This window comes from Marmota flaviventris, chromosome 14, assembly GCF_047511675.1.
Source record: "Marmota flaviventris isolate mMarFla1 chromosome 14, mMarFla1.hap1, whole genome shotgun sequence".
Classification (NCBI taxonomy): domain Eukaryota; kingdom Metazoa; phylum Chordata; class Mammalia; order Rodentia; family Sciuridae; genus Marmota; species Marmota flaviventris.
Window position 1 is genome coordinate 76207142 of NC_092511.1, and position 23758 is coordinate 76230899.

At 38.7% G+C, this 23758-nt stretch overlaps 1 protein-coding gene across 1 annotated transcript in view; it reads left to right on the forward strand.

Annotated features, from left to right (window-relative positions):
* Nucleotides 1-349: 349 nt before the first annotated feature.
* LOC114103235 (zinc finger protein 85-like) overlaps nt 350-23758 on the forward strand; it is a 31186-nt gene continuing 7777 nt past the window's right edge. Inside the window, exons 1-3 of the mRNA XM_071601780.1 lie at nt 350-636; nt 1032-1156; nt 23593-23719. Of these exons, the coding sequence (XP_071457881.1) occupies nt 23686-23719 (34 nt within the window). The 5' untranslated portion in view covers nt 350-636; nt 1032-1156; nt 23593-23685. The remainder of the gene's footprint in view (nt 637-1031; nt 1157-23592; nt 23720-23758) is intronic.

A 23758-nucleotide genomic window follows, 5' to 3' on the forward strand; every position in this document is an offset into this window, starting at 1 on the left:
ACATATGGTTTTCATTGGACATTGCTGTTTTAGGGGATTACTTCCCAGTTCATTCTATCTACTCAAACAACGAGAGAGAAGAAAAGTTAAATGAAATTGCACAGTAATTGTAAATATATTATTTCCACTCGTGAATACTATGCAGACATATAATTCTTAAGTTGAAATCACCTTGTATGCGAGGTTCATCGCACATGTCCCCAGGCGCTGCTACATCACTCTTCTAAGAGGAAACTTTGCATAGGATTAGCTGTAGCCTGAGGCCCTCTTGTACAATTCGCAGACCTCAGGAGGAAAAGTAAAAGCTGTCACCAGGAACCTGTCATTCTGGCCTCACTGATTCCTGGGTTGGATGTCGTCTACTGTCACTCAGAAAGAAGGCTCTCTGGGCTCAGCCTGCGGGGCGGGTCTGCAGCCCGGTGCAGCGGAGAGCACTTGGGGAGAACCGTCCAATCCCGACTCAGCCAGCGAGTACAAGGGCGGCTTCCGTGATCTGGCCGGGCCCTTTCCTTCTGAGCCGCCCTTCTCGCTATCTGGCTTTAGGCTTCTGTCGCCAGCCCTGGGGTCCCAGGTGGCTTTGCCCTGCAGGTGCTGAAGATCCCTGGTGGCCGCCTGACTCCCGAGCGCCAGGAAATGGTGAGTGTGGCGGGGCCTCTTGAGCCCGGGAAGGGAGGTCGTTGGAACCGCGGGACTGGCTACGGTGGGGCCAGGAGCTGCTGGGGACTCCGGGGTCCGCGGCCTGAGCCCTCCTCCTGGCAGTGTCCCCTCAGGCCCCTGGCCAGCCAGGTGGGGAGCGTGTCGGCAGCGGAGCTCCTGCCCAGCCTGCTGCACCCCCTCAGCTGGCCTAGAGCGCCAGCAGCCCGGTCTTCCCAGGTGGGTGGTGATTGACAGGTGGGCGGCGGTCAGAGAAGTCTCTCCACATGGGATTTTCCTGCAGGACAGGAGCCGTGGCTGGGCCTCGCTGCCGCCGTCCTCCTAAGCTAGCTGGCTTTCTTGCTTTTTCTCCCTCCTCCCCAACCTTCCTTCCGCAGGGTGCTTTACCAGGAGCTCCATCCCTGGTTCTGATGTAGGGCGGAGGGGGCGGCACCTGAGGAATTCGCGGGCAGCAGGTTTACTTAAGTTGCAGCCGTCCAGAGGGAGCAACGCGGGGACCCTGGTAGGGAACTTCTCTGAGATTTATAGTCAGTGTGTGGTTACAGGGCAGCTACTTTTTTTTCCCCATAATTTTAGGATATAGAGAGGTTTCACAGGTTATTATTTTACCAAGGAAAACAAAAATAATAACATGTACAGCAAGCTTTCTTGAAGCAGAGTGTGTGACATCTGTCTGCAAACCTGTGTTCTACTTGAAAGAGCAAGTTCAAACCACAGTGAGCGCTCTGGAAGAAAAAAAAATGCTAACATTCTTTGTAACAATCTTGCAGACAAGAAGAGAAGCTTCATTTTGCTAGTGGTTCTTTTGGGGGCTACATGAGTACTTTTTATTTTTTATTTTGAGACAGGGTGTAGCTAAGTTACTGAGACTGGCCTAGATATGGTCGGATTTATACAGACCTTTCTATTGAATTTAAGAGTACGATTTTCAGCCAGGATCACCTGTACTCCCAGTGGCTCAGGAGGATAAGGCAGGAAGATCAGGAGTTAAAAGCCAGCCTCAGAAACTTAGTGAGGCCCTCAGCACCTCTGTGAGACCTTATTAATAAATAAAATACAAAAAAAAAAAAAAAAGGCTGGGGATAAGCGCCCTTGGGTTTAAACCCCAGCACCAAAAAAAAAACAAACAAACAAAACACAATTATATGGATTCATTTATGGATTTTTTAATTCTGTGATTCCATGATCATTATGATATTATTATATTTTCATGATATACACTATCTAGTAATGATAGCTCCTTCTTTTGCTCTTATAATTAAAAGGTTTCTTGGCTAAATGATATATTTAACTGTATAGATAAATTTTAGAAATTTACTCTTTGGTTCCTTATTCCATTACAAATAAAGCATGCTGAATTTTTTTTATTAGTGCATTATAGTTATACATAATGTTGGGGTTTATTTGACATAATCATACAAGCATGAATGTAATTTGCTCCATTTTAGTGGTTCTTCCCCTTTTTCCTCACCTCCCACCTCCCCATTCTCCCTCCTCTCCTGGTCTTCTTCTATTTATTTGTAGTTTTAAACTGCTGGTTTATAGATAAACATAATGGTGAAATTCACTGTGATATATTCATGTGTGTACAGAGCAGTTTTGATGGGATAATAAATATTATAGGTAAGGGTGGGGGAAATGGTCATTCTTTTAATGATGATTTTTGTCATTGGTAAATGGGGTGTATAATTGAGTCTTTTATGTACTTGTGTATATTTTAGTTTCTCATAAATCCCACATATTTCTTTTAAGAAACATGTTCACATGTGAAATACAACATTCATGTGAATCTGTATGAAACTTTGGTAGTGCCAGGCTTGGTGGCCCTGAGTCTGTTACAACAATCTGTAATCCCAGTGGCTCAGGAGTCTGAGGCAGGAACATCCTGAGTTCCACCCAACCTCAGCAACTTATCAAGGTCCTAAGCAAGTCAGTAAGATCCTGTGTCTAAATAAAATTCAAAAAAGGGCTGGGGATGTGGCTCAGGGGTTAAGTGGCCCTGAGTTGAACCCCTGGTACAAAAAAAAAAAAAAAAAAGTCTTACATGGTGTAAACTTGTGTGTGTCCGTCCTTACCTGGTCAAAATGACTTTCCCCCATGTAGACTTTATGTCACTGGGTTCTCATTATCCCCTCTGATATTTTCCTGATCCCATGTTTCAGAACTGCTTGATGCGAGGATCCCACAGCTGGCCTGTCTAAGTTCTCTTGGAGTGTCTCATGAACATCAGTACCTGGGTCTTAACCTATTAGAAAGCTGTCTAAATTTAGGGGTGTAGTCTCTCAAAAGTAGCTGAGTGTCCTGCAGGTGGGAGGAATCTCCTGGTGCACCCTTTATCCAAAAGACACTTTTTTCCTTACCTTGGCTACTATGTATACTGCCAAGTGAAGATGAGTATGAAGTCTTTTATTAACAGAGGGATTCCAGTTTCTTTGGCTGTGTACCCAGTATTATTATCAGTGTATCATATAGTAGTTCTATATTTAGTTTTTAAACAGCTTTCATGCTATTTATAAAAAAATCTGTGCCAAATTTATATTCTAGAAACAGTGTAAAAGGGGTTCTTTCTTCCATTTCCATACGATCAGAGACCTCATTTGCTTAGGCTGCAGGAGGTCTTACAGTTGACTGGAGCACTAAATTCTGATGCAAGCTTGCTAGAATTCAGGCTGCCCAATAGCCACTGGAAGAAGGAGCTGTGAACCTCTTCTAGAAATAAAGAGAATAAGCAGAGATGTGTAGGTGGGCATGGTGGTGCATGCCTGTATTCCCATCACCTGGGGAGGCCAAGGCAGGAGGATTGCAACAGTTCAAAGCCAGCCTCAGCCACTTAGCAAGGCCCTAAGCAGCTGAACATGACCTTGTCCCCAAATAAAAAGTAATAAAAGGGCCAGGGATGTGATTCAGTTGTAAACTGCCTAAGGGTTCAATCCCTGGTACAAAATAACAACCACAACACACAAGCAAAACAAGGATCTGTGCTTTTTAACCATTTTTCTTCACTCCTGGTGAGGTCTGTAGCCCACTTAAGGGCTGCACACCAATGTGAAGCCCCTCCTCTGTGATCTGGGGAGATACACACATGCACAATTGCCATTTCTCCCAGGGTTTGGGGGTTTTGGATGCAGTTCATTGAATGAAATGAGTTAAAGTTGGGACACTCAAATTTTGCATGCTCAAATTTCTTTTCTTTTTTTTAAAATATTTTATTTTTTAGTTATAGTTGGACACAACACGTTTATTTTATTTATTTATTTTTATGTGGTGCTGAGGATCGAACCCAGGGCCTCGCACGTGCTAGGTGAGTGCTCTACCGCTGAGCCACAACCCCAGCCCCTCAAACTTCTTAAAGAAAGAATTGGCAGGCCTGGTTCCTACTGAGTAGCTGGGTGGTGGGTGGGTGGGCTCAGGAAGTGCTGTACTCCCACTTGGGCTTCCTGTGGTGGACTGTGTTTCCCTGTTATCTCTGGTGCTGGCTACAAAGAAGCTCAGCTGTTAGCAACAGCAATTTGCAGAATTTGCTGGCAAATCTTTTCTAGGAATAAACTGGGACCCCTGGAGATTTAACTCTTCCTACTTGTCCCAGGGAAGAAGCCCAGGGATTATGCACAGCCATAGAAAACCACTAGTTTGTCCTCTGGTCTTGATACTGGTGTATTTCTAGTCCCTTCCTCTCTGTGCACCAGATAAATTCAGGCCCAACTACAGGCAATTTAGTTAAATATGCTTTATTTTTGACCCCAATCATCTCTACTCAAGGTGACACTAGATTTGGAGTATTCTGTCCGAATTATAGGCTCATTGCTTAAGGCATGAGTTATGCCCAAGTGTACCTCAACTTTTCCTACTCATCTGATGATGAGTAGTTTTCTCAGTTGTTCATTGTATATACATCTCTCAACTCATTTAGGAGTCTGTTTAAGAGGGACTCAAAACAGAAGCAGATGTTTGGTGTCTCATGAAGGGAGAGTCAGCAGCCCCCTAGTCTGCTCTGTTTGGAATATTATCCTGCTTAACCTCTGCTTCTTGGGGAGTACTGGACTACAACTCAGGGCCACACCCTTGCTGCACACACTCTACCAGTAGTCTGTGCCTCCAGTTCTAACATCTACCTTTAGGTTGCGTTGTGTCGTTCATTCACATTAAATACGTTTCTTGATATGGTTGGATGTGTAGGTTCTTCTGTTGCACTTAACAATACAAATGATTTTTATATACATATGAATGTACCTGTGGAATTTTCTGTATTGTGATTCCTGGGTCTTTATTTTTGTAATAGTATAGTTCACTCATATACATTAGTGTCAGGAAATGATAGCTGCTACTTTTGCATGATAAAATTTTGATGGGATATTATTCTAGATTAACTTGGGGAAATGATCACCTTGATAATGAAGAGTTTTGTCATCTATACATGGGATGTGTAATTGAGTCTTTTATGTTCTTCTGTGTATTTTATGTTCTCCTAAAGTTTACACATTTCTTTTTAAAACATGCTTTGGGTTAAATGCAACATTTGTGTGACACTTATTGAAAACTGACATGTAGTATACTATTTTAATAATTGTATGTACTATGACATAAATGTGTCTGGCTCCTAGAAACCATTATTTCCCACATTTGTTGTTCCTCTTCCTGAGTGTGCAGGCTCCTTAGGCACACCCCTGGGCCTCAGGTCTTTGGGCAATATAGCTGTGTCCTTCTATGTCATTAGGGTTCACATCTGCTGCCATTTCTAGGAGCCTCTGTTTCTGGTGGGGGAGTATCATGTATCTTTAGTGGCAAAATAGTTTCCACAGATAGATAATGACAACTTAAACTTCATCTTTACTTCATGAGCATTCATTTACTCCATATATTCATCAATATTATTTAATTTTCTGTGTATTACGTGTTTTTTTATTTTACATTTCTCTAATTTCTAAAGACGTTGAGTCTTCTATGATTATTGAACACTTAGATGTGTCCTTTAAAAAGTGATTTTTCAAGGCTCTTGCTTGCTTTTCTCTTGGGGTCTCTCTCTAAACGTTTCATTGTGTATTTGATTATATGTGAGAAGATGAGTTTCTTTGACTTTGTGACTTCTCCTTGCACTTTTTATTGGTATCATTTGATAAATAGAGTTTTTTATTGGTATTGTATAATTTATAAATTTAAAAAATGTTGTGTAACTTTGCAGAGAAATAGTTCTCTTTTATATTTGTTGTTATTTTCCTTCTTCTTTTGTGATACTGGGGATTGAAGTCAGGGGTCCTATCACTGAGTTGCATCCTCAGCCCTTTGAAAAATATTATTTTGCCTCAGGATGTTGCTGAGTTGTTTGCGGCTGGCCTCACAATTGTGATCCTCCTGCCTTAGCCTCCAGAGCAACTGATATTGCAGGTGTGCACCACTATATGCACCCTAGTCCACCCTTTCTTACACTGACTTTCCAATGCTTTATATTTTCTTTTGAGTTCAGAATTTATTGCATCTGAAAATCAGTTCTTATGTGATATGGGTGAAGGGTACAATAGCATTTTTATTTTCACAAAGATGTCCCATTATTTCTGCATTTTTTTTGGGGGGGGGAAATGCCATTTTTTCTTCCCTTATCATTGTCTAATAGCAAGGGATGTATGAAGGGTTTTATTTTTAGTTCCACAGCCTAATTATTTCTTTAACTACATGGTCTCCACTGAACACTGTAACTTTGTAATATACATGTGTGGAATAATGGTGTTTTGGTTAAGGATAGACTTTATGTACATTGGCGGTAGCATATAGCCTATGCACATAGTAGTTCATACAATTTAGGGCTCCTCAGCACTCTCTATGATGATGAAATCATCTTACAATACATCTTCCAGAATATATTCTCATCATTAATTGAAACATGTTGTATATGTACATATATATAGAATTATATAATATATAGTTAATGCAATGTTTATTTGTCAAATTTACCAGAGTTCTTTCAATTTCAATTGTCTTCTCAAGGAACAACCTTTGACATTAGTGATCCCCTGTGTTGTGTGTGTGTGTGTGTGTGTGTTTCCATATTTTCAAATTTTGCTTTTTTGGTTAGCATTTTCTTTGTTTTTATTTTTATAAATTTTTTTTTCCAAATTACTGAGTGCGATTACTTGCTGATACATTCTTCATCTTTTTATAGTTAACTGGTTAAAGACTCTATATTTTCTTTTTAGCCTCAGCTTTAGATGCATTCCATTTTTTTTACAGTCTTATGCAAGTTTGATGGACATATGTTAGCTTGTATACATCAAAGGTTTATGCTTTTACGTTTAAACATATGTACATGTACACATCCATGAAACCAGGTTTTCAATCAACAAAATTATCATATTCACTATTAAAAGTGTCCTCTAGTGCCCATTTAAATCCCTCCTTTATGCTCTTACCCCAAATTTTATGTAATAAATTAGATCTTATTGAGCAAGAACAGGGCAAACTTCAAAATGATAAAGATCCTTGAATTACCATAGAGGGAGCACTTCCTGTCTCTACTGCCTCCAACAAGACACAGAGCATTGATGATCCCCAACAGCTCTCCCTGCCCTCTTCCTCTTACCACCCTCCATTCTCCCCAGTGGCTAGTGCTGCTTTCCTTTTTCATATAGTTCTAGGGAAGTATTTGTTAAAGGCAAAGCAAGCAAACGGTAAAAGAGAAGTGTGACTCCCTCTTTACTGGTTCATAGAAACAGGGGAGGAGAAAGGGGCAACAGTGGGCTGGGCTCCAGCACTGACCCCAGCCCAGCCGGGTGCTCTCTGATAGGAGGCATGTGAGGTGAATCCTAGGATGAAGGAGAGGCTGGGCAGGACGTGAGACTATGGCTGCTAGGAGAGGTTGGCAGACTGCAAGCTGTAGGAGTGGGGAAAGGAGCAAGGGGCGGGGGTCAACTGGGGACCAGATGGAGGCTCAGATGCAGCAGGCCGGAAGGTGTAACTGTGGCAGAGGGAGGGGGAGTGCCAGCACCTGGGGAGGTGGAGTTGAGAAGGCTGGTGTGAACACAGAGACATGGGATCATGGGCTGTGATGAAGGGAGACTAGGTATTTCAAAGTGTGAGGAAGAGGACTCAAAATCCATGCTGAGCTCCCTGAGTTTGAAGAACAGGGTCCCTGAGGTTTCATTGTAGGATCATAGAAGATATGAATATAAACATTGCAGTGGATATATTGTTTAAAAAATGCTTCTGGTTAGGACTTGGTCAAAAGTGAAATAATTAGAATGCTGGAAGTTTAAGTTGGCAGAAAGATTATGAATTGCTCATCTATCACCCAGCTGTTCATTGTTTGTAGAAGAGAAGTTTTCAGTGTAATAGAATCTACTGAAGATTCCCAAATTTCTTTAGTGAGTGACAGGTTTAGAGAAAATGAACATATTTTTGTCTTATTTATCATCAAATTTAATATAAAATAGGACCATGAATTTATTTTCATGCTCCTGATTACTTCTTTTCAGTTGGATAAAATCAGACCAAGAGCATACTTTCATAATTTATTCTTCTAAATTTTCTTTTGTTGTATAAATTTATGTTATTTAATAACATGTTTAGCATTATATACAAAGAGAAAAATAAGTGATATAGGTAACCATTTTAACATATGCATCAGAAAGTATGTTGTGTATTCACAATGGTGTATTATTATCCATCCATAGACAAAGGTGGGATCCTGTCATGTCCAGCAAAATAGATGGAACTGAATAATGTAATGCTAAGTGACAAAAGACAAACCCAGAAAGAGATATCACTTGCTGTCTATTAGACATGGCAGATGGAATAAAACTGATGTAAAAGTAGAGTTTTCACTCTGTCTGAGAATGGTTCTGGGGCATCAAGAGTGGAAGAAGGGTTGTTGGACATGATCAGTACATGTGCATGCTTATATGAAAATATCACATCAAATCTTATTAATACATACAGTGGATGTGTGTTAAGAAAATTCATCATTTCCCATAATTACTTCATTCTGTAATAGGAAAATCTAAACTTTTACTATCTTTGGAATATCTAGTATATTGGACACTATTATTAAGGATTGTTCTGTAGTAACCACACATTCTCTGTGCATTCAAAATTTCCCCCAGATTCCACACATAGAGTATGCAAAATATTTCTCTCTGTGTCTGGATCATTTCACTTACCATGATGTTCTCCAGCTTCATCTATGTTATTTTAAATGGCAGCATAATCTTTCCTTTTGTTAGTGGGGTTTGAACCTAGGGTTTCCTTGCCCCTGAGATGTATCCACAGTCTTTTTGTTGTTATTGTTGTTGTAGTTACTGGGGATAGAAATCGACTTCTGGGCCACATCCCCAGCCCTATTTTGTATTTTATCTATAGACAGGTTCTCACTGAGTTGTTTAGCACCTCACTTTTGCTGAGCTTCGCTTTGAACTCATGATCCTCATGCCTCAGCCTCCTAAGTTGCTAGGATTACAGGTGGGTGCCACTGTACCTGGCCCCAGTCAATTTTAATTTTTACTTTTAAGATAGCACTTGGCTAAATTCATGAGGCTTAACTTGAACTTTTACCACTGCTTCCACCTATAGAATCCTTCTCTATAAAAGTTAAAAAATAAGTCAGGTGTGGTGGCACAAGCCTGTAACCCAAGGTACTCAACAGGCTGAGGAAGGAGGATCACAAATTTGAAGCCATTCTCAGCATCATAGTGAGACTCTCTGCATCTTTAAAAGACCCTGCCTTAAAATGATCTTAAAAAACTAAAAATTGTATATATGTATGCATGATACCCTGGAGAATACAGGAATATTCTGGTATAGGTTTTGTAAGGAGGTCATGGATTGGGGCATTAGGATTGTCTTCCCCCAACACTAGTTTTAGTTCTTTGGAGATGCATTGTTGGTCAGCCACTTAGCTTCTCATATTGAAAAGGAAGGCAGAGTTTCTCCTTGTTCTTGGGTTTTCAGAGTTGGGAAAGGAGATAAAACAATTCCAAGGAAGTCAAAAGATTATCCCAGAGAATTTTCCAGGTGCTCAGACAGGAGGGCCCAGCACAGTGCCTCATGGTAGGAAGATCATCCAATACTTAGGTAAGCAGAATAATTGTGGAAGAATTTCCCATTTGATAGGATGACTTGACCCTGAGCCAGACACATTTTAGTTCCAGGCAGCAGTGCCTATCTCTGGGTTTTTCAAGGCTCAGCTTTAAATATCTGTTGTTGCTTGACTGCGGAGTATCCAGCTATCCACAGGCCATTGTCCATGAACTAGCTTTTATTAGTGAAGAGGCCCAGTCTGGCTCAATGATAGGCTCCTGAAGCAAATCCCACTTGTTGAAGAGTCCCCAAGCTCTCTGAGCAGTCATACTGTGTTGGCCCATGATCTTCTGCTGGCACAGGTTGCTTGACTTAAAGTGGGCATTGTTCTCTTGAGGCTGACATTTGGAGTGTTTAATAGGATGGCCTGGAGTCTTTCTACCCTCCCAGCAGCCCGCGGATACACATCTTTCTGTTTGAGCAACATGAGGACTCAACACACAAGAGTAGTGGGTTTTCTTAGAGTGGGTTTCTCAACCTCTTGAAGTAAATCGCAGGTGGCCGTCATGCCACGAAAGCAGAGGACAGTTCTTTTACTGTGTTCAAGTTGTTTTCACAGATAGGATACTGGTTGCAGTGTCACCAGTGTCCATAGGAGAACTCTGAAGGCTGTATTTTCTTTCTTGTTCATATATAGTCTTTTTGTAAAAAATTATTCTAACTAGTCATACATGACAGCAGAATGTGTTTTGATTCATTGTACATAAGTGGAGCACAAATTTTCATTTCTCTGGTTGTACATGAGTCACTCCATATGTGCAGTTATACATGTACCTAGGTTAATGATATCCATCTCATTCTGCCATCTTTCCTATCCCCATGCCCACTCTCCTCATCTCCCTTCCATTTGTACAGTTTCTCCATTCTTCCCCCCTACACCCCCATATGGATCAGCATCCACTTATCAGAAAGAACATTTGGTATTTGGGTTTTTGGGATTGGCTTACTTCTCTTAGCATGATAGTTTTCAGTCCATCCATTTTACCTGCACATGCCATAATTTTATCTCTTAATGCTGAGTAATATTCCATTGTACATATAATACTACAGATTCTTTACCTGCTTGTCTATTGAAGGACATCTAGGTTGGCTCCACAGTTTAGATATTGTGAATTGAGCTGCTATGAACATTGATGTGACTGCCTCACTATAGTATGCTGATTTTAAATTCTTTGTGTATAGACTGAGGAGTGGGATAGCTGAATCAAGTGGTGGTTTCATTCCAAGTTTTCTAAGGAATCTCCACACTACTTTCCATACTGGGTACACCAATTTGCAGTGCCACCAGCAATGTATGAGGGTACCTTTTTTCCCACATCCTCACCAACATTTATTATAATGGCATAATATATAATGCCATTCTGACTGGAGGAATGAAATAAAATCTTATAGTAGTTTTGATTTGCATTTTTCTAATTACTAGAGAAGTTGAACATTTTTAAAAATATATTTGTTGATCAAGTATATATCTTCTTCTGAGAAGTGGTCTGTTCAGATCTATAGTCCATTCATTGATTGGGATATATATATATATATATATATATATATATATATATATAGATAGATATAGATATAGATATAGATATAGATATAGATATATAGATAGATATATAGATATATAATGTTTATAATTTATATATGTGTGTGTGTTAAGTTTTTTGAGTTCTTTTAATATCCTGCAAATTAGTGCTATATCTGATGTCCTTGTAGTAAAGATTTTTCTCCCACTCTGTGGGCTCTTTCTTCATGTTATTGTTTCATTTGCTAAGAAGAAGATTTTTAGTTTGAATCTATCTCATTTATTAATTATACATTTCTTGTGCTTTAGGAGTCTGGTTAAGAAGTCAGGAACTAATATGAGTTGGTGAAGATTTGAGCCTACTTTTTCTTCTATTAGGTGCAGGGACTCTGGTCTAATTTTTAGGTTCTTGATCCACTTTGAGTTGAGTTTTGTGCATGGTAAGAGATAGTGTTTTAATTTCATTTTGCTACATAAAATACTTGGGAATCAATCTAACAAAAGAGATGAAAGACCTATACAATGAAAACTACAGAACACTAAAGAAAGACATTAAAAAAGACCTTAGAAGATGGAAAGATCTTCCATTTTTTTTTTTTTTAGAATTTTAATATTTATTTATTTTAGTTCTCGGCGGACACAACATCTTTGTTTGTATGTGGTGCTGAGGCTCGAACCCGGGCCGCATGCATGCCAGGCGAGCGCACTACTGCTTGAGCCACATCCCCAGCCCTCTTCCATGTTTTTGGATAGGAAGAATTAATATTGTCAAAATGGTCATACCATCAAATGCATTATACAGATTTAATGCAATTCTGATTAAAATCCCAACAACATTCCTCATAGAAATAGAAAAGGCAATCATGAAATTTATTTGGAAAAATAAGGGACCCAGAATAGCCAAAGCAAGAAGAGTGAGCAGGAGGCATCACCATACCAGACCTTGAACTGTACTAAGAGTTACAGTAACAAAACGTTAAAGTATTGTCATCAAGATAGACACGTAGAACAATAGGACAGAAAACACAATGGCAAACTCAGACAAATACAGTTATCTCATACTAGACAAAGGTGCCCAAAACATACATTGGTGAAAATATGTTGCTGGGAAATTCATATATAGTCTTAATGCCTTTGTGAGTCTGGCAGGCCTAGGGTAAAGGCTGTCATGAGGCTTTGCTTTAACCTCTCAAAAGTTGCTTGAAAATATGGTGTAGAAGTCAAATATTTGATTTCTATTCTTTTTAGGGCTTAATGCGAATATATATCTATTACTAAAATTAGGAACCCAAATATGGCAGAGCCATAACAATCTCTGGCACAATATAACTGTCTCTGATCCTGACGTCTTAATATAGCCTACTTTCAATGTGACATATAAACTCAAGTTCATTGGATAACCTGACTTTTTTACAAATTGGGATTTTGGTGGATGCCTCATTTTCACATGAAGAGGGCGGTTTAGAACAGCAGAAGTATTTCAGAGGTGCTGTTCTTGATTGCAGATGGCTCTAAGCAGGTCATTCACATGTTGTGGGACGTTACAGGTTAAATCACAAGGTGAGTCTTGAAACAAGACATGAGACATTATTCACCAGCAGGCCAGAAGGGCAGCAAGCAAGTGACCCCTGTAAACTTAGAACTCTTGCATAAGGCAGGGTGCATCCTTACAGCAAAAATGTGCAAGCCATGAGTAAGTCAAAACCATAGCAACATAAGAAGTTGGTTAAAATGACAAGTAGAGTCAGGGTACATTGCCAAAAAGATAAGGTGGGGGGAACCAAAAAAGAAAACAATTTTACATTGTACAAGAATAACAGAAACATTTCCCCAAGCTGTGTGGTTCTAAGCAGGCTGTGTTAAGCAGAATCAGGATTGCAGAGAGTTTTGTCACAGGAGAAGAATTTTGTACATAAAATGGAATTTCAGGCTAACAGAAAGTTTGGTCAAGCCACATATAACCTGGACCAAGGCATTTCCCCCTTTTCTAGAAACAATTAAATGTTTGACTCACTTTCCAGGTGAGGTATGGGGTTGTAATGGCCATTCCTATACATTAACTTTACTGAAGAAATGCACTGTTTAATGAACTTAAAAGGGCATTTTAAAATGCAGGTGCCTAATGTATAATCCTATAAACATCAGGGCTATGGGTTCAACCAGGTCAGTGAGAAGGGTAGTTAGCCAGGCATTCCAGTTAAACTGTCTCTGGAATATAGACTCATTTTGTTCTCATTCTCAATTTCATCTTGAATATTTTACCTTGGCTAGGGAGCTTTGAGGATACCACACTTATTCATATAAAAACAGCAGGCCTCTTTCAGGGCCGCACAGAGTCCCCCTTGGGACATGAACAGAGGTCTAAACCTCACCTGTTTTTGAAGAATCACTTCAGTCAGAGATTGAACCTGGTCATAAAGGTGGTTAATAGCTTGTTCTAAATGATCTAGGTCTTCCTTACTTCTTGAGTCAGGACAGAAAGGCATAGTTCACCTTCTATTAAGGCCACAATTCCCACCACAGTTGATCCTGCCACAGCTCACCCTAAGAGGGCTGGAATAAGAATGCAGACTGCTCTTTTGACCTGGAAAACATCTCTAGTTAAAAGGAGGTGAGTGCCTTCTGGCCCACTGTAGGCATAAACCTGGGGCAATACCTGTCCCATAATGCAGATAATTGGCTGGGGAGATGTAGTGGGCCAGTCTGAGGTCACAAGCAAACTATGCTTGACTGGGAACAAAATAGGACACAGTGGGTCTTCCAGTAACAGTATAAGAACAGATGTCAGTGGGAAAATCAGATGGCTCCATTGCATTGTTAGGGAATACAAGGCAGGTTGCGTTTCCTGACATATCACCTAAAGTGAAATTTGGTCCTGGGTTAACACAAGCAGCTTTCTGATTTGGTTTCCAGATCCACCCATCTGATCAGGCTAGAATCTTCTCACTTGAGATGATGAAATTGTATCTACAAGGTTCAGGAGCTTGGGCCTTATAACATAGTCAAAGTTAAGAGAAAACATATAAGTATTTTTTTAGTCCTATCTTTAGAGGATGGCTCTGGTCTCTGCGGGCGGTCCATTCTGTAGTAAAAGACACTTTTGTTGTCTTGACTTAGGTGTGATGAATCCATGCTGTGAGTCCCTCTACTTTCATGATTGTTCAAGTGGTTAAGATGGCTAAGTATGATCCCATCCAACTGAGTGTTAGTCTTTTTTTTTTTAATTTTAATTTTTGGAAATATTTGATGCAGAAGTAGTCTCCTGGCTGAAACGGGTGTTGGAAATCTGTAGTACCTCAGAGCTGGTTCTCAAAAAGGAACTTACGAGCTTTATGTTGTACCTGTAGGAGAGATTTAGCAACAGGTTGAAGCAGGAATAGGTTATTTGGGTAAGGGTGGAGGAAGGGCTCTGGTGGCATTAACATTTTAATTCCCTGGAGGCAGCCTTCAACTTTCTGGACCCAAACTAGTGTCCATTTTGGTGATCTGACCTGATTACCTTTCTACTGCGACTATTATACTTGCTTCATTTCCCCCCTCTAGTTTTTCTACTCCTATGGAAAAGGAAAAGGGCTTTGACCACTCTTTTTGCTTAGAGATGAGAGGGGACAATGTAGGGTAGCGCAAGCAGTTTGGAGTCCCCTTTTAGAAACTGGGTTGGTCCATGGGTCCATGGCAAAAGTTTGTTTCAGGAAGAACATGTTGTATGGTCATCTAAGGGTGGGAGCTTCTATGAGAGAGAAACAAAAAGACTTGAGTACTGAAATGAGATTGATACAAAACTTTCTGCTTTACCTTTGTTACTTGGGGCTAGATAATCAACTAGCATTGATGAAGCCTACCTGTGTAGGAGGTTAGGAAGATCTGTAGACCTTAAAAGGACTAAAAACTTTGACTTTGGCAGTTTCTCTTGAGAGTTATCAGGCATTCCTGCCTAAGAATCTCTCTTTTGTCACTTCCAGTCTTATTGGTTTTGCGGTAGTGGGGGGCTAACACAAGTGTACATCTTAAGTTACATTAAAATAACTTTTTTTTTTTTAATGTCCAGAATTGGCTGTTTTGGTTTTAACTATTTTTGCTCGATATTTAAGATCAAGTTGGCCCAAATGACCTTGTTCCTATCTACTGTTGAGAGTCAGCCTATTTCCCTTGGGGATCACTATCAGGAAACTGGTGAGTAGCCTTTTAGCTCCACTAGTGCCATCCACCAGGATTAGTCAAGATCTTCCTGACCATGTGGCTTCCCTTGGAAGCATAATTAATGTCTCCCATTTCAAGTGGGCCTCCTCTTTTGCTATATATGAACCGATTGGCTTTTTTTTTCTAGAATCCCAGTAATCCCTCTTGTTGGAGGGGTCATGTGACATAGAGTTGCCATGCTCTAACAGAAGTTCCCTTTTCCCTGGGATCAAGCTGACTCAGAGGGCAAGAGTCAAATATTAGTTTTCTTGATCATTTTATTTTAACCTTGATTTTTAACCCTTAATTGTAAACATCTAGCAAGATAGCCTTACCAGTCTTAAAGTAAATGTAGTGAGCTTTAACAATAATTTTTATAACTTTACAGTAATTTTTACCCCTTTTATTTAATTATGGTCTGTATTAGTACTGGAATTTCATATTATATACTATCTGTCTATAAATAATGGCTTAATATCTGAAATTAACTTAGGTTACTATATTGAAAGTTGTACTTTTGTAAGGCATTAACACATATCAGTTAAAGTTTATAAGAAAAGCTCAAAGTGAAATTAATGAGAATAAAAACATACTTAGTTTGTACATAATTTTAAACATTGACTGAGTTATACAATTATATTCTGTGCTTGAGATCACAGTAATTGACAATAAAATCAATCTTTGGAATATAACTTTAAGTGAGTGAAGTCTGCCCAATTTGAAGGCCATGTAGTAAGGTGGGAGGCACAGGTAGTAAGGTGGAGCTCTTCACAAGTCCTAGCTAAAATGTTCTAGTTTTGAAGTTGATCTTTGCCTTTTTAAAAAAATATTATTTTATAAAGTTTACATATATTGTTTCCTGGGTCTATATGAATGGTAGCTAACACAATATGCCATTGAATCTAAAACATGAATCAAAGAAAGGCTAGGAGAGCTTTTAACTTTATTTTTGTGGAAAAGTGGCAAAATGTTTTTATGTTTTACATTATTAACATTTAAACAGATCAGCCTTTCATTATCTTTTAGAAATACATTTATATTTTTACCCCAGTGTAAAAGATAACATAAGGTTTAGGTTCAGTTACAGAACATTAAATGATATAAATAAATCCCCCATAATTTTTTTTATCATATAAGTCTAAAATTACTAGTTCAGACAACTTTAGTTTGGGGAACACCAGCTTGATAAAATATTCTTTTAAACCTTCTACCTTAAAGACTTGTATATTTTGAAGATATGAACACATTTAATATCCAAAGAAGAGTAATTGTACCACAATTACATTGATAGTTTTATATTAACCAGTTTAGGTTTTAAAGAAAATTCAGATTCTGTAATGTAGTGCAGTACTCTAAAATAATAGTTGCTGTTTAGCCAGAGTTGTACAAACCCTAATTTTTTAAGACTAGTTTTTCTAGAGAATTAAACTTAACAGACACAACCTTAAGAATAGTGTTACCTTAGATTAGATAAAGGGAAGTGATGGGAGGGAAAGGGAAGGGATGTGGGGATAGGAAAGATAGTAGAATGAAACAGACATTATTACTTTATGTATAGGTGACTGCATGACCTATATGATTCTGCAACATGTACACTCAGAAAAATGAGAAATTATGTCCCATCTATGTATGACATATGAAAGTGCACAAATGTGTTCTCCTGTCATGTATAACTAATTGAAACAAATTAAAAAATTTTTAAAAAGGGTAAATTAATGTTTTAAAAAATCCTTGTCATTTTACATATATTAAACTTTGGTTTTTGTTAGTACATTAATATTTGACTTTAGAAATAAAGCTTGAATAGGTTTAACTGATTGTGTTAGTTACATATAAACAACTTAGTTCACACAAACCTTTTAAAATTTACCCTTCACTTACATATATCTTTTATAATTGAATTCGACCCCCTTGTTGTTTATGTAAATGTATTTCAACTTTAGCACATAAAGACTTTCTTACCTAGAAACAATTTCTTTTTTTACTAAGTACTTTTTATACCTAGAAGCTTTTAACTTTTTATCTGTTTGTTTACCTATTTATAAAAACATAAACAATAATCAAATATATCACCCATAAAATTTAAAAAATTAAGAGTATTTGGTACTATATATAATGTTAGCACTTTATCTTTGTAAATTAATCATATGTCTCTAACAAACACATGTATGATTAATCACAGATATGTCAAATCTAGTTTACTTATTTTTAAAAATCAAGATATCAGATAAATGTATTGAACAGCATTAGCCATTTCTTCCTTGATGAAGAAAAATTCTAGAAAATAATAGATGATAGACATTTTATAGACATCACCATTTTATCAGTCATTTGACCACCTTAAAACAAAAACAAAAACAAAAACTGTGAGTCAGTAACCTTTAAAGACATCTTTACTTTTATTTGTTTATACCTGTTGGGACTTTAAGTAACATTGTTTTTAGTGAAGACAAAAATCGTTTTTAAACTTTTTTTTTTAACCAAACAAAAGTAGACTTGACAATCATTAGTGTACACACATACACAAAACAAAGATCAATTGCCATGCAGCATTTTTAAACCTATTAGATTGAGAGCTAACTCTTGTAAATTAATCACTGAGCAAAGTAGAGTGTAACAACAACAACAAAAACACTCTATAATTAGATAAAATAGGTTTAATGAGGGAAACATATTAACATAGGCACACTGGACCAAAATCAGAAACTCAAAGAATTAGAGTTAAAATAGAATTTAAAAAGCCTTCCTAGCCTCTGTCCTGATGTGGTCCTACTTATCTGAGGTGAAAAGAATTTGAGAAGAGAAATTAGGGCTTGTGGGCACTCAGAGAGAGGAGAATGACTATTTTCTTAATTGTAAGTGAATATAGACAAAGGCCTTGTCCCATGGATTCCTGAAGGAATTTCCCAAAAAGGTATCAAAGGATTCTGCTTTCATGGTCTCCTTGGGAGAGCTCCTTTAGGTTGGGGTCCTGTTCTAAACTCGTTTTTCTTGTCTCTTGGATATCAGCCACCAAAATTTTAGCCTAGCATTCTGCAGCTTTATAAGCTGGACTGTCACAGTGAAAAACCTATTGGGGCCAATCCCCCCCCCCCCAAAAAAAAAAACCACACACACAAAACAAAAAATGCCGAATGCTTTCTCTGATTTAAGGATGCTGTGCTGATTCATAATGTGCTGGGGAGGGGCATGGAAGGATTAGATGAACTCTAGATAGGGCAAAGGGGAAAAGGGGAGGGATGGAAAGGAAGTGGGTATTGTTATGGGGAGCTGCCTCAGAAAACACTCTAAGTCCCAATTAAAACAAAAGAGAGCTTTAGGTACGTGGCCAGGGACTGTCTTTTACCATACCTCCTCTCCTCAACTTCCCTGGCCTCAGTTGACAAGGACTTGGAGGTTGGACCTGGCTCTGAAGCCAACAAGTGGCTCCTATCTATCTCCACATGGTCATGAGCTCTGTGCTTGTGGTGTGGCTGCAGTGAAGCCTGGGGAGCCCAGGGCCTTTGGCCTTTTTAACCAGAACTTAGCTGATGCTTTTGTCCAGAGCCTGTGAGGCTGGAGATTTCTCTCTACTATGGCCATCTGCTTTTCTCCACAGCTGTTTTTCTTTCTGCCATTGTTTATCTTGTCCATGTTCCTGTAAATTTAGGCTGATGGGATATTTTCATAGGAATAATAGCTCTTCCCCTTTGCTGAGTGTACCCTGAGCAAGTGGAATGTCCTGTAAACCTGAAAAGGAGACCATCCCTGTCTCAAGTCATAATACAGAAGTTTCAACAGCCACTGCTATGTTCTTTTATGTCTCTTTCCCCAGGTTGGGCAAAGGAGGTTGAAGGCAGGGCACAGTCCGAGTCATCTTCACTTACTTCTCTAAACCCCAGCAGCTTTTCTGGAAATTATCTTCTGACATAAGCCTGGTTTTTCTGACCCACAGTGGGATGTTCAGCAGATGCCTGGAACTGGGCTAAGAAACAGTGCTGGGCAAACTTTAGTTTTCTGGTGTCTTGCTATTCTTGCACACAGGAGGGTTATACCATGAACTTAGTCTTAGGCCAGTTGGACTCCTTATGTAACTGCATGGATACCTGCCTATGTAGAATTTCTTCCATTTACCTATCTCTGACAGACTAATTCCAGTAGCAAAATTATATAACAATTCAGAAAGTCATTCAGTGGCCTGATACAGTAAAACATCAGCTTTTCCTTAGGCAGAATTATATCTATTTGTGGCCCACTCAGCCAGGATTGTTTCCAAGAGTCTACAGGTGGGATCAATGCACTATTGTCTATGTGTTAAAGGGCCAGTGACATTCAGTTCAAAAAAAAGAGACAACCAGAGTGGATCCCCCAACCAGGGGCAACAGAAGGAACCCCTTAAAAAAGACTAGCTGGGGAAACATCTCTTAGGTCCCCAGCTGCTATTTTACCAGAACTCTGACACCAATTGTGCCATAGATGTCCACAAACAGAGGGACCAGATGTTCCCCTGTAGGGGACCTGATGTGTAGACTCCAGGGTCTCAGTGTGCACACAGGAGGAGCTTGCCAGATGTCCACGTTGGCATGATTTCATTGCATTCATTTTCCTTTTCCCAGAGTAGACCCATGTTAGAAAAACCCACACTATTCATGAAGAGAAGACAAGAGGTCCTTGAAGCCAAGTATCCTTGGCAGCTCCTGGAAAGACCCATCAGACCTTTCCTTTACTTACAATTACCCTTCATCCAGGACAACCTGAGACAAATGCACTAATTTGTCTAATTCTCCAGACTCAGCTGTCATTGGATTAATCAGCACCTTGCATCCTCAGTGTGGAAGTGGGGTTGCTCTGAGTGCCAGGCCTGCCTGAGAAGGCTGGAGGGGCACTCTCAGTTTTCTTCATGGTGACTAAATCTGATAGCAAAATCTTGGTCCTTATCCCTAGTCCTGATCCAATAATGAGAAAAAAGTTTTGAGAAAAAGAAAGTTTTATTGCTTTGCTACCAAAAGAAAAATAGAGGGGACAAAGCTGTGATTCCAATGGCCAGTGAATAGAGGTTTCAAAGTAGTGACTCAAAGTCTACCCACAGGCTGTGTGCTGTCAGGAGTCATAATTCCCTTTTAGCCTTGAGAGAGATATTTTTTAGAACTTCCAGTGCCAGCTGTAAAGTCTGTATTTCTTGGTTCCTGTGGAGCATGAGCTGAAGGACATATAACCTGGCTTAAGTTCTGACTTAACACACAAAGTAGATTAACCTAATTTTCCCCAGGGTTAGAGAAACATAAAGGGAAAACAGAAAGAAAAAACCAAGTCAGTTTTAAAATAAGTCTCAGTGGAAGAGAGCAAGGGTTATGTTCAAAGCATGAAGAGGACCCTGACACATTCCTTGGGAGAAGCAAATGGAACACCTGGCAGGTGGGAGTGGGTGGGGTTGATGAAGAATAGAAAGTTTAGATCAAGCTGGGCAATGTAGTGGATGCCAGTAGTCCCAGGGACACAGACATGTAGGCCAGAAGCTCACAAGTTCAAGGTCAGCCTGGAGAACTTAGTGAAACCATGAAAGGTCAAAACAATAGAAAGAGTTGGGGATATAGCTAAGTTTTAAAGTGCCCTTTAGTTTAATTCCCAGTAAAACCACCAACAAAAGAAAATTCAGATATAAGATCAAAGAATGCTTTACCATGAAGCCAGCATGTACTTAGAAGGGGACAGAAAAAGAGTGTGTGTTGGCTGGGGCTGAGGTCAGTCAGTCTCAATGGGGCTAGAGGCAGGAGGGAAATTAAAGCCAATATTAAGTTAACAAATATTTTGTTCTGTCCACTAAGAGCAAACTGTTCAATTATTTGTTTGTGACTGTTTGGATGGTTATAGTTAACATAGAGGTAATCATCAAAGTTATAATCAGCAGGGAGACTTTTTATATTTTTATTTTTTCTGAGTACTAGGGATTGAATCCAGGGGCACTTATCACTGAGCCACATCCTCAGCCCCTTTCTACATTTATCTTAAACAGGGTTTCACCAAACTTTTTAGAGCCTCTCTAAGTTGTTGAACCTGGATTTGAATTCTTGATCTTCCTGCCTCAACTTCCTGTTTTCTGTTGCAGAAAACAGACATTAAAAATGTTTGTTTTGTAATTGTAATCCCCTGCTGGGGTTACAACTGTGCACCACCATGCCCTAATCAGGAAGGGTGAATCTCTAATATGATGCTGTAGAAGAATAGCAAGGATGGGTCAATGAATTCAGTTGGTCATTTTTTAGGATTTAATACCTGCTGCATGTTCTGCCACATTCCATGTTCTGTGTGTCTTTTCTGACCTAATTTTCCCCATGGTTAGAGAAACATAAAGGGAAAACAGAAAGAAAAACCAAGTCAGTTTATTTAGTCATTGCTCATAATCATTTTTTCCTTTTTTTATTATTATTAGTTGTTCAAAACATTACAAAGCTCTTGACATATCATATTTCATACATTTGATTCAAGTGGATTATGAACTCCCATTTTTACCCTGTATACAGATTGCAGAATCACATCGATTACACATCCACGTTTTTTGCTCATAATCTTACCATGTATTTCTTAGAATCATTTTTTATATTTTTGCTTGATTGTACTACTTTTGAGTTTTGTATAACCTACTTTTCCCACTGCTATCCCATTAGGATTATGTTAAGACTTTCTTTCTTTTTATTTTTAACCATTTCTTTGTAGGGTTTCTTTAGTTTTAGTTTTCTGGTGTCTTGCTAATCTTGCACACTTGAATTTTCTTCTCAAACTACTATGGAACATGCAGACTATTACTTCTCCACTGTTCCAGTATTATGTTTAACATGTTTAAATCCACTTTGCTTCACTTTCTTCTCACAACATTCAACTTGAACTCTGTTTAAAACATATGGTGCACATGTCCCCCCTTTATCAGGAGTCCTCTGTTCTTTCACTTTCATCAAAGCCAGGCCAGGCATATGTGACCTGCGAGATTCAAAAGGTTTTCTTTTTGATAAATGGACATTGGATTGTCTTGGTATCTTAGATTCCCATTGGGGATGTTTCTGGGTCATTAGATTTGCTGAAGAAGTGAACCCTGCTTTATTTACATTCCATCTGGATGCTCCACTATCTATAAATACAGAAAACTTAATAAAATGCACATTCATTGCCCCTAAGAACAAAGTAAGTCCTAAAAGAACAGAATGATTAGAAGAGACTCAATCTCTACAATGCCATGGAAAGTCTGCTGAAATACTTATTATGTCATTTAGTTTTGATTTGGCTACAGATATCACAGCAATGTTGATGTGTCCTTTTATGTTGATTGACACTTTGTATCAATCTGTTCTATTTTTTCTACAACTCTTTTAACCTTATTTGCTTGGTGTGAATGCTGTCTGCCACATTTTCCCTATACAGTAATTTTTTTCTTTGTCTTTGGATATTTTGGTAGGATTTTTAAAATAATCTACATAAACATTCATGTTTGATCAAGAAACTCTTCTTTCTTAGTATTTTTTATTTTTTAATTTTTTTTTGTAGATGGACTTTATTTATTTATTTAATGTGGTGCTGAGAATTGAAACCATTTCCTCACACATGCTAGGCAAGCACTCTATTACTGAGCCCCAGCCCCAGCCCCTTAATAATTTTTATTTTTGTGGCTTGCTTTGGGGAATTTCGCCTCTGCCTGCCTTTTATTTAATGCAGACCGTGGCTCTCTAGAAATAGACCACAGTCCTGTAGGCATTCATTTTATTCTACCTGCAGCTCACAGACATTAACCTCATTTTAGTAAGTCTCTGGTTCATGGTTGTGCACTTAAAATTTTAGAATCACCCTACTTTTCCACCATAATTTTCTTCTCTGAGAAATAGATAATTTATCTTATGATATATAAAATCACAATTAAAATGTATATATTCTCTGTTGCTACCTCAATTTTACAATTTATTTTATAAAATTGGAGTATAAAACTTTTTTTGTGAACTTGTGACACTCTCTCCTCAGAGTTTGATGACAGAATATCACTGTTACAAAGTATTTTCTTGAATAATAAATCATTTCCATTATTTGGTGTGTCCCTCAGAAATCACTGGTTAAGAGTCAGTTCTCCTAATGCTCATTTCATCTTCAGCAAACGTACAAGCTCTGTGAATTATCAAATGGTCAATGTACTATTAATTTACCTATTCTTGTTTCAGGAACTGTTGACATTCAGGGATGTGGCCATTGATTTGTCTGAAGAGGAATGGGAATACCTGGAGCCTGCTCAGAGGAATTTATACAGAGATGTGATGTTAGAGAACTACAGAAACTTGGTCTTCCTGGGTGAGTAGAGCTACCCTTCAGAATTTCTAATGAATCATT